General features: G+C 32.7%; 1 protein-coding gene across 1 annotated transcript; it reads right to left on the bottom strand.

Moving 5' to 3' along the window:
• Positions 1–857: 857 nt before the first annotated feature.
• On the bottom strand, positions 858–7,203 carry LOC104890210 (probable protein phosphatase 2C 33). The gene is made up of 5 exons (XM_010675604.4): positions 5,898–7,203; positions 4,097–4,483; positions 3,899–4,016; positions 1,778–2,001; positions 858–1,690 (listed from the first exon to the last, which is right to left on the bottom strand). The coding sequence occupies exons 1-5, from the start codon at positions 6,147–6,149 to the stop codon at positions 1,253–1,255; spliced, it is 1,419 nt and encodes a 472-aa protein (XP_010673906.1). The 5' UTR covers positions 6,150–7,203; the 3' UTR covers positions 858–1,252.
• Between the last annotated feature and the right edge of the window lie 5,296 nt (positions 7,204–12,499).

Here is a 12,499-nt window from a genome sequence, read left to right as displayed (position 1 = left end):
CATCGCATCATCTTCACATCATCAATTCATCATCTTCAATCATCATCACCAAATCACGGCTCATCATTATGAACATCAATTTAGAATCACCACAATAATCAAATCATCGTGAATTCGTGATTGATAATGAGAGTTGATGATGCAAATTAGACCATCTGATTGGGGTTGATGATGATCGTTGATGTCGAATTGATGATGGCGAGGTTGATGATGTTGTTTTGTTTGAGCAGCGGAAACGGTTTTTGTTACCGTAAGTTCTTGACCGGAAACAATTCGGTGGAAAGCGTTTCATGTAGGTAACGGTAATTGTTACCGGTGTCCTCTAACCAAACAAACTGTAACGGAAAGGATTATGTGAATCCGTTTCCAAGCCATCAAAAAAGCATACCAAACACCCCCTTAATGTGAATTTACCAAAGGCCTATTAGTAGCCTTTGTTAGCTTAAAACTTAACTAATATGAACTTGTTACTCTGAACTTAACTTATTTAAACTTGATAAATGAATTTAAGGTGAAGAAAACAAAGCTTACGAGTTACGAAGGAATTGCTATGATCTACCTAAATAGCAATTGTTGAATAACGAACTAGTTCCAATACCATCATCGCTCAAAGCCCAAGATATCTTTCGGACAAAACTTCTAGCCTTCATTAAGGCCCATGAGCCAGTTCATACCAGTTTCGGTCCTCGGGCCACAATAGAAGTTGGATCGCCATTCAAAAATAGGATCGAACCATTTCTTCCAAGATAAATCTCCAAGTGGTCAAAATCTAGAAATGGTATAATATCAATATGGGCGCTCACGTCTCTCCCTTGATTTTTGAAAAATACACATCAAGACGAATTTAACAAGATGGATGAACAAAGAAAATATGACTGTATAATCAATAACCAGGACGTCGAAGCAACATATTCTATCAATCGGAGCGAATTCTAACCAACAAATTACAACTTCCCACCTCAACCCCCCGCCCCCCTCTTTTTTCTTTTTGATTTTACAAAATTTAAGGCTAACCAGACTACAACTGGAGATGATTACAACCCAGGACCCTAATATAGCTGGGCAAGTCTCTCCTGTTCAAATTACAAATTTTGTAGATAGAGATAAACTACGAGAAAAAAAAAGACAACTATAAATGAACAAAGAAACAAGAGAAAAACAATGGATAAGCTCAGGGCCAAAGCTGACTGACCCTTCATCTCTTTGATTTTCAGCAGTAATGAATCACAACCTGTCTCTGCGAAAGCTTTATTTATGCTATTTTCGTGGGTGTCAACCTCGGTAAATTTAACAGGGTATTCACCCGAGTAACACCTTCTAAGGCCGAGTAGTCCTCCAAGAGCATTTCATCCTCTGCAGCATCGTATTCGTCATCCTTGCTAGATTCCTGAACCATGAGTTTGTCAGTTCTAACAATAGAGCCATTGGCGTCCTCTTTCTTGGCCTGTGCTTGAGCCTGTTCTGCTGAAGCCAGCTGCTCTTTCTCTTTGGTCATCAAAGCAGAAGACACGTCATTAGTGTTTGAGTCAAGGAAGAGACAGACTACAGCACAATCATCAATTTTAGAAGTCGGGTATTTCATTTTCCAAGCTCGGACGGCTGTTTCAACCACAGCTCTAGCAGCAGTGGATCGTGTTGGGGCTGCAGCGACTATGTTGACCACGTCTTTGTTTGAGAGAACATCCCAAATCTGTTAGGAAATTCCATTTGGAGTATTAGATAACCAAAGGAGAAAGCCAAGAAGGAATTGGTTCTGCTCAGGGTTGACGAGTCTTACCCCATCTGTAGCCAAAACAATGAATTCATCCATCTCAGTGAGGCGCCTATATGATATGTCAGGAACTGCTATAAGGCCATAATCCTTAAGGCAGAAGTCTCCAAACGCTCGTGCCATTGCAAGACCAGGTGAATCATTATTGGGCAGCCAAACACGAGCAACATCAGGTTCATCTTGAAGTGCAAACACACGACCTCTGCACTTCTTAATTCTCTCTGCTTCCGCTGTTAAATGGCCAAAAAAGAATCGAGTAAATTACCAAAACAGATTATAAGAAAAGGTGTTAAAAAAAGCTAACTACCTAGCAAAGTACATCAGTCAAATCATACTAGAAATTGCGATTTTCATTATTTGCCTCAATATTATGGTAATTAACTATGAACTGCAAGCAAGCACCGCCAGAAGCAAAACCAAAGTTCATGTGTAGAAGCAAAAAAGCCCAGGCATCACTCAGTGCTTGGCCATCGCTGATGAATAGAACACCTAAATTTCCATTCTTTAACCTGATCTATGATCAGCCAAAATAAATTTAAGCCGGAATATATAGCTACTGAATGGATATATCACCAGACGGATACCTATCATCATCAGATACATGTAGAAGAGTTCTTTGCAATTCCTATATTGCTCAATCTGTACAATGAAATATAAGATTGGGCGCCCTATGCCCCTAAGGGCCCTAACCCACACAAAATCCAGAAACCAAAACTTTGTACTAGTTACAACCTTACACAGTGATGATTCATCTGATAATTTAAGGTTTAGTACCTTCTATCTAGCTCTCTCCTCAAAAGGCTTTATTCAGTAAACTCTTCCTCATAGAACAAGTACATTATTAGTAAATACTCAAACTTCTAGTGCACAGAAGTATCAGCATCAGTGCAATAGAATCATCAACAGGAACTGCCATCAACTCTGAATGAAGAAGTGTACATGACCATGACATAACTAGTTTTGTCTGTAACTCTGTTCTATAACTAATTAAAGATGCACAATGGGTTTCACAGGTTGTCAATCTGGATTTCATCGTTTTCTTACACGATTGGCTCACTATCTACTGTCACAAAAATAATCTGAGTGTTGCAAGATAATATTTTAAACAAATGTCACTAAAAATTCCACATGCTATTCATATATATTTTGCCATAGAATCAACTCCTCCACATGTGCATTAAGCCATTAACACAGCAGTCGAGCCCCTTCACTAGATGACAACATAGATCCCCCAGCTAACAACCCATACTATATCACACAGAACAATAGTATCTTTCCCAGACCTTCTGGGATATCATCGAAGAGAACTGGTTATACAGTGCACACCCTGTGCCATAGCATTTTGGCAAACCATAGAAGGATGCTCCCAAAACAGGTACAACTTAACCTGTCTACCACAAATTCAAAACCATATCAGGAAGATGTTCAGACAGTTCACCAGCCCATGCCTTAAGAAAACCTTAAATCAGGAGATATCCAGAATTGTTGATTGAATACTTGATATAAATCCGACTTATCACATGTCTCAAGGACCTAACAATGACAGAAAGCACCAGCTAAGCTCAAAGCAGCCTGCCTCACACACACACTCCTTGGCATCAAATTTAGATTTACTGTGTATCAACGGGAACCAACCCCAGAAGTACTTCAATAGATAAGAGAGCATCATAAACAATATGAACTATTAATTGGTGAAGCATGCATTTTGTTGTTAAAAATTACACACACAGTCAAGAAGCATAAATGCAACTCTATAAGTATAGGTATAATATACAGATAGAAAGATGGTTTTGCCTATTCAAAGATGAAGAAGTTGCAAAGATTCATTTTCTTCAATGAAACAAGACATCCACGAGCAGCCTCCTCCATCCTCCCTTCTGCTCTCCCCCCCCCCCCCCCCAAACAAAAAAAAAAAACGAGCCCAGACATATTAAAGGGAAAAGGAGAGGAAACTAGATGACAAATGTAGATAAAAGCGAAAATAAACTTTGAATATCTTGAGAACGGAAATGCTTCCAAGCAGATGAAAATATGATCCAATTACTCCAAAGGTCATCACCAGCTATCAACTTATAAGAACACCAAGCATATATTTACAGCTTTGTTTGAACAGGAGAAGAGAAAAACCTGGCAGATTTGGTTTCAGATCTACAGTCAACTGCACAGCAACTAGAGTGTTGTCGGTATCTCTGGTTCCAAGCACAGCTCTCGAATCACCAACATTTCCAATCACAAGGTCTTGCCCCTATACATATTCACGCATTCACTTCAAGAAGCTGTTACTACATAAAGAAACCTACAAAAACTAGGAGTTTGTTCAGCAACCTGCTTGATAAGTGTCACTGCTGTTGTTCCACTGCAAAAGCAATCAACACCCGCGTGTACCCTTAATTCTCGGTCCATGATTCTGAAAGCTTTTAGAAAGGATTCTTTCAGAATCTCAAATATTTCTGGCTCCTTATCTGTTTCTTCAAGATCAACAGAGACCCTGGATTCTTCGTCAGCAGATATGAAGGAAGCCTCTTCAGAATTTACGCTACTGCAATTAAGGCTGATCTCCCTCAGAACTTCTTCACTTTTTGTGTTCACTTCCCACTGAGCATTCAGTTTCTGAGGAAGGGAATCCCTAACTCTCTTAGCAACCAAATGGCCATACGGTCCATGACCGTCAAAAACCCCACAAAAGATTGTGTCATTTCTTGAGCAAAAGTTCTGCAATTTAGGACAATTATTCAGTAGTTAGCCAGGAGTGCCTGTTGAATCAATATGGACATCCTCAATTCTCGAACACATGATAAAGGAGCTCTGAGTTCCAGTAGACAAAAGACGCTAAATCTCCTTAGAGTTAGGGCATAACATATATAGATTAAATATTGATAGAAGACAAAACATGCATAAGGAAGACAACGAGACAGAGATCGAAGAACATACGATTAGAGAAGGATGGAAAAAGATAGTCAAACAATACACAAAATAACAATGACAATGTCTCGTATGAGACGGTTTTACAATAGTTTCATGTGAGACTTGGGTGATTTTCATCCAAGGGCGACTCATAATTTATTTATTTTCATAATCGCCGTGGTAATGTTTATTTATTTTATGAATTATCAGCACTTGTACACATCTTTTCACTCATCCACATATAGATAAAGTGTCGATTCTAAAAATATTAGGTCATATAGTTACTGTTTTTCAGATACAAAGGCTGGATCCAGGCATCCAGCCAGATGTAAGTCACTAAAATCTCGGTCAAACTTCCAATCATACAAGTCATACTTAGTATGAAGTTACTAATCATTCTCATTATTGACACATCATGTACTAAAGAGTTTCACTAATAAAAGGATACAATAGATCATCTATCTAAATTCTCAACTAGGATGTTGGATAAGGATGGAAACAGTAGTATGATACTAATCATTAAGGATAAGGATAAAACTAGCTGAAAAGAAACAAATCCCAGATAAGGTATTATAGGTAACTACCAGCATATACTAGATAAATACAAAAAGGAACACATTGACAGTGATAAAATCATTACTCAAACGTAATTAAAAGCTTAGACAAAGAAAGTCATGAAATAATGCATTTTTTAGATGTCTCCACTATACATAAATGATAGCCGTTAAGACAAGGATCTATTAAATATTATAAAGACTAAGAGGAGGGGCCAATACAAAGAGCAGTTCTAACAATACCAGATGATGAACTTAATGAGCAAAATACCAGAAACCAGATGTACTGGTCATTCCAGATGTTTACAGCTAAGATTTACAACCAAAAAACCCAAACATTTCTTGATTTTACTGTTCATTTATCATATAACACAGAAATTTATCAAGGCATGAAATCACTTTTCACACATGTAGATCAGCTTATACACATTGTTAATGTTGAAAGGATAATCATACATACACTAAAACAAAATACACTAAACACAGAACAGGTATGTAAAACTTAGCCAAGAACACTCAATCAGCAGTAAAATCAATGATCAACCAAATCTACCAACACTTAGAAACATTTGCATACTAACATTTCATATCAAATGTAGCATAATATAGATGCGCACACACACACACACACACAAATCACAATAATTTGTATAAAGATAAGAGCTAACCTCCCAAACAACCATAGCATCCTGATTAGTTCCCTTTCTCCCCTGCTGTGTATACAATGAGGCAACCTCAGTGGCCCCATTAAAGAACACCCGACCGGGGATTTTAGAAAGATGATCATCCTTCTTATAATCAAAGGAAGAACTCCGAGACCCGAATCGTTTCTTGGAGTTCTTCCTCTTCCTAACCCCTAAAGCCGCCGACGGAGAACCGGGGAGAGGGCTCCTGCTTTCCGCAGATAAGCAGGACCCCATTCTCAGGGCCCTGATTATATTAACTAAGCAATCCAGACCAGCTACACAGTCAAAACCCCTATATTCAACTGAAGGATCCGTCACTGCTATTTTCACAAAATTCCTTCCTTCTTTCACTATCAATTCACCAATTTTTCAAGCTTTCAATCAAATCTCTCTATTTACCCACCCAACAAAACATATACAATCAAATCAAATGCTCTAAACTTCAAATTTTATGCTTTGATTCTTCAATGCACAAATCAAATTGGAATTGGAATTTATACTCGAATTTTTTTCAATAATTATAATGATAGAATAAACTTCCACCAAAAGAGAAGAATATTAATAAGAATCCCTCTTTCTTCTCTTCCTTTATTTCTCCCACAACACACAAATTTGCATAAAGGTAGAGATCTAAAAGGTACTTCTAATAATCAAAAGACAATTTTTCTTTTCTTTCTTTTTTTTTTTTCCTTTTTTCTTCGAAAATGGAATGTTTCAGTGAAACATCTACTTCATCAGAAGCTCCACCGTTACACCAAATTCCCCCAAATGCGTCGATTCTTTAACCTCGAATCAAATTCGAAACCCTAACTTCCGAAAAATCACCAACAATTAAAAATGATCATGAAACTTTCTCCAATCAATTATTCCTCCTCTAACACAGATCGAGATTCAATTGCGCGATTAAACATTCAAGTGATTGAGTTACTCAGTTGAAATCACAAGAGTATCAACCTAAAATTTCAAAAAAAAAAAATGCAAAAATTCAGCATCAAAGTTTTAGAGCTGAAATCTTGAAGCTTAAAAATAGCAAAAATAAAAAAGAAAGAGAAAATGGACAATTGAAAAGCAAGAAATTAGGTGAGATAATTCGTAGAAAAATTGAATGAAAAATAGAGAGAGAAAGATAGATAGAGGAGAGAGAGAATCGCAACCACCCGAAAAACAGTGATGAGCAGAGCAGAGAACGCAATTTTAGAACGTATGGAGAGAGAGAAGAAAGAAGAAGAAAAAAAGAGTTTTCTCTCTCTACAAATATATTTCTCTCTCTTGAATAAATATTTTATTTTTGCAACCTTCCACCACCATTAAAAATATAGTACTTTTTTTTTAATTTATGAGTATTTTAATCAATAATATTAGCCTACTTGTGTAAGATTTTAGAAGTTTTATCCAAATCTTTATTAGGATGTCTTATCAAGAAAAAAAATCTTTATTAGAATGGGTGATTATGGAGATAAAGAAGATAGGAATGGATGATGAAAACAATTTGTAATAAACTAATAATGAAGATTAATAAGAGTGGATAATTACAAAGAAAATCCTTAATTTTTTTTAGATATTTTTATGAAAATTTGTGGATAATTACTTTATAAGTATGCTCAAAATAAAGAACATTGAGCATGGCACTTTTTGAGTAGTTATGAGTTTATATGAACCTAAAATTATTGGATGATGATTTATGCAACTCTATAAGTTAATTTGCCATGTTGTTTTCTATTCTTTTTTTGTCTCGTATCGTATAGGATATAATAGAAAGAATTTGTATTTGACATTTTGTCGTAAATTAAAAATACTTCTCATAAATGTTTAGTTTAACAGAAAGGGGTATGCTCTTCATTTTGTTAAAAAAGAATCTTCTTATTGACTATATTATATTCGATTGTAATTTGACTTTAGCTTAAAAGCTAAAAGTGGAAATAGTACTCGCTATGTTTTATGAAAAAACTACTCATTTAACTTTAAATCTATTATGATAAAAAAAAAATTGCAATGGATAAGTGATTTTGTTCTAAATTCCTAAGCCGGTACTTTAATTATAAAGAAATTAACGTAAGGCTTGTTAGCCCTCATGATTAATATTGCATGTAACATATGGAAATTAGAAGAAAAAAATTGTTGTCACTTCTCAAAATTACATGTTTAATATATATATGGGTCTATGTTTGATCTTAAGTTTATTATACCTCTTATATCATATGACTTTTTATATTTATAAGATCAAAAATTTGAAACTATCCGCGATCTCCAACGAGCGTCAAGTTTATACACTTTATTCGTTTGTTAGGAGAACCAACATATTTTTCTTTTAATAAATAAATTTATGGATTTAAAGTGTGGATGAAACTTTAATTTTTGAACCTATAAGGTAGATATAAGTATAAATGCTAACATTATAAGGTAGATACATGCCTACATCAAATAATTTTTTAAAAATTTAAATAAAAGTGTATTAAACATAAGGCAATATTTGAAGAAAGAAATCAGACCTTTGTTTTTTGGGAAGGAAATATCTAGAAGGATCTCAACGGTTTTGTACTATATATAAATCTCTTTTTGCTGACTATTTGATGGTAATATCAACATTCAAGATTCTTAGGATAGTACTATTAATTGAAAGTGTTGTTTTTATAGTCAACTAGCACCCAAAGAAATTAGAACTTAGATGATTTTTTTTGTATTAGAGAACGATTAATTGCAATGGTGTAGACGAAATTTGATCTTAGGTTTCATGTAAATTTATGGATATCATTGTGGATCTTAGGATTCATAATCCAAAACTGTAATTGTTCTTTTCTTTCTAGCAAAAGATATAGGTGGAATTTTGCACCTTGATAGAGTAACAATATCAATGTGAGAGTAATAAGTTCAGGGTTTATTGTCGGTGAATATATAAATTCGACATCCTATATTTAAGAGATCATATATATTCAACACATAATTCTCAATCTTTACTTTATTAAATATAGATGATAAAATTGTTAATATAGTCATCAATATCACAAAGTAAGGCCAATATGGTGTTGTAATTGATATATTTATGTGTATATATGACTATTGATTTTAAAACAATTTTGCAAAGTTGTGTCACGTTTAATTCTATTTTTTCAGTAACTATAAGTAAATTGGTTTCACACCCGTTATTTATCACAGTATTTTATGAATTACTCCCTCTATTTTTTTTTTATTGTTCTCACTTAGAATCTTGACACTATTCATATTTAGAGAGAATCTTCTCAATTTTTTTCAATTTATAAGAAAAAAATATAGTCATGTGGGATCTTGTTTGATTCGTCTCAATTAGTACATTATTAATATTCAATCGTTATAATTTTTACTAATATATAATGAAAGATATTTAAGTTCAAAAATGTGCATTGGAAGATGTGTAAATGAAAAGTGAGAAAGATAAAAAAAACAGAGGGAGTACACTATAAAGTACGGTAACAGTAACAAATGCTTAGTCTGAAAATAATTTAAAAACGACTAATATGAATCATCATAAGAAATCATTTCCTTAACAAATGAAATATTAGAAAAGCAAAAGAACAAGAGCTTAAACAAAGAAAAATGAGATAGTCAAAGCTAGAGGAGTAACATTATCCCTAACTAGTTTTTCACTTATTTCTTTAGTTTTATCTGAAACTAATTAATATTACACAATGCATCATTAAAATAGTGAGAGGAATAATTTATTCAAAACACAATACTAATTGCTATATACTTTGAAAAGTGACATAATTTGAAAAGTATCTGTTATGATAAAAGAGATACATTGTTAGCATATACCTTTTCCTTCATTTTAGTTATAACATTGATTTTGAAAGGTCAACTTTATAAACTTTCACCATTCTTTTATACTAATATCAACTAATATCATTTCAAATTATACTTTTTTGAATTATACTCCTCATAATTTATTATATGTTATTTTAGATTCCGTTATTTAAATTCAATTTGGAGGCAATTAGAAATCTCTCTCGATATATTAATTTTCTAACATATACACATAATGCATAAGTTTAACTATTTATTTATAGCTTTAATCATCAAAATTGATAAATATGACACGATTATTTAAAGATATTATTCTCATTATAGAAATTAGATATCAATTATGAGAATAATATCATTAATTAACCATGTCATATCTGTCAATTTTGTTAAGTAAAATTAAAAACAAATAACTAAACTTATTTATTAGGTGCATAAATTAGAAAAATCGATATATCTCTATTATATAAGGGAAGGGGGGAGCAATGGTGTCCTTTTTTGAAACGCCTATTTTGCCCCCCCCCCCCCTTCTCTCTCTAAATTACAAAAGGAATGTCAAAATCAAAATACCGAAAATAAATTTACAACACTCACTCACAAATCACTTAAAAGAAGAAACTTTATAAATTCACCATAAAATTAAGAAAATCATGTTATAAAAATCACGCAAATCACTCAAATAATCAGGAAACTTTATTAAAACTTAAATTAATATACAAACTAAAACTAATAACATAGAACGTCAATACATACAAAAATTTACTTATAAAATCACTATTCTCAAGAACCATTCACATTAATGGTGGTCATGATAAAAATAGAGGTGTATTTGTAGTGAAATCAGAATTTAGAAATTAGACAAGGAAAAAAATTATTTACTTTTTTATAGTTTTCCTATATATAATGAAACTTTTACATATATTTGGAGTATTTTTTCTATTATATAATAGCGATAAATTATCAAGGTAAAAAGGTTTATATAAAATATCATTCAAGAATTAAAGTACAACATATCTCTATTATATAAGGGAAGGGGAACTATGGTGTCCCGAATGAAGAGACTATCTTACCCCCTTCCCATTCTAAATTACAAATTCACTTACAAATCAAAGGGGCTTCAAAAAAAATATAAAAATATAATTATAATAATCACTCACAAGTCAATAAAATAATAAAATTGATAATTTACGTTATGCAAATCACTAAAATGAGAAAACTTTACAAAAACTTAAAAATTCACTTACAAACTACAAACCTATGAAAAAATTGACTTGAAATCAAAGTGTCTACTTTCTTTACAATTTATGAAGTATGTACTTAGTTCAAAAATCAACTAAAAAATTATAATATTAGAAATCATAAATAAATTCAAAAAAATTCTATTTTATTCATAGAATTTAACTTTGAAAAGTAAAAAAAAAAAAAAAGATGGTGAAAGACTTAAGTGACAAAAACTAAACCAATCAAATTTTGCAACTAAAAAATTATATTCGTATGTCTAATGTTCAAATTTTGACTCTTATACCGAAGAAAATTGAGTTTATGTTTGAAAAAATTCAAGCACGCATCGCGTGCAAAAAATTCTAGTATATTATATATACAAATATGAAAAGATGAGTATCTTTTCTATGATGGTTACTTGATATTGGCCGTTATTCTTTTATGTTTATGGTGAAGGAAAGAATACTTTTACAAAATGTACTTTCTCTCCTCAGCAACAAGTGTCAGCTGCCAAGTGCCAACACCCCTCCCTCTTAAGCTTCTCCCACCACAAAAAATAAAGAAAGAAAAGGGGGCACTTACTTAGCTTATAATTATTTTGGACCAAATATTATATCATACTATTGACTTGTTACTCCCACGATATCTTTCATCAAAATTCGATTGCATGCAAAAATCTACATTTTTCGTCGTTCATAGGTCTAAGGTCTGTTCTCCCCAACTTATTTTCAGTTCAGTTCAATTCAGTTTAGTTCAATTCAGTTAAGTTAAGTTAAGTTCAGTTCAGATCAGTTTAGTTCAGACCAGTTCAATTCAGTTCAACTCTTGACAATATTTTTACTCTCACATATCACTATTCATTTCAGTTCAGTTCAGTTCAATTCAATTCTATTCAGTTCAGATCAGTTCAGTTCGGCTGTTTTATGCCGAAGAGAACAAGCCCTAAGACTAAAAATGAAGAGCATTGTAATGTATGATCAAGAGAAGTTCAATTTGATCCTTCGCGCTACAGTTCGCAAATTATTAAAAGAGATAATCTAATTTTAATATAAAAGTAGACTTAATCACTAAATGAATTAAACTAGTCACTAAAAGAAATCAAACTAGTCACTATCAGGCTAAATCTGTTTTTAATATAAGACTCGTCATTGCCTAATTTTAATTTAAAAGTAGACGCTCTCTTATAAAACTAACTCATTGCAGTTTACATATTTGCATGTTCATCGTCATTTGATAGATTATATTCATGGAGTAATATTGCATACATATAAATACATGGAAATTGATTTTCACGAGACTAGCTAATACATATACAATGGTTTAATTGGCAATTAATACATAATAACATAAGGGGGTGTAACTCATTAGGAATTAGGAAGCTTTTACCCCCGACAAATAGATGAAGTTGCGTAATGGGAAGTAGAACTTTCGTTACTTCTTCAATCAAATTCAATTTGCCATATACTTTCTCCGTAACAAAATAGATATTACATCTTAACGTTCATGCTTATCGATATAGTACTATGATCATTAATTACTTTAGTTACCTATTAGTCAAAATTATAAGTTAATATTATAAAAGTATATGT

The sequence above is a fragment of the Beta vulgaris genome, chromosome 4, assembly GCF_026745355.1.
Source record: "Beta vulgaris subsp. vulgaris cultivar EL10 chromosome 4, EL10.2, whole genome shotgun sequence".
NCBI classification, from domain to species: Eukaryota; Viridiplantae; Streptophyta; class Magnoliopsida; order Caryophyllales; family Amaranthaceae; genus Beta; species Beta vulgaris.
This window is presented reverse-complemented; position numbering and strand designations above follow the sequence as displayed.

Bases quoted from the DNA above. Each gene is read 5' to 3' on its own strand.
- LOC104890210 (XM_010675604.4), bottom strand. From the start codon at position 6,149: ATGGGGTCCTGCTTATCTGCGGAAAGCAGGAGCCCTCTCCCCGGTTCT. The intron at 4,017-4,096 runs GTTGCTGAACAA...GAATATGTATAG, and splicing joins CAGTGACACTTATCAAGCAG to GGGCAAGACCTTGTGATTGG. The intron at 1,691-1,777 runs GTAAGACTCGTC...ATTTCCTAACAG, and splicing joins TTGTTTTGGCTACAGATGGG to ATTTGGGATGTTCTCTCAAA.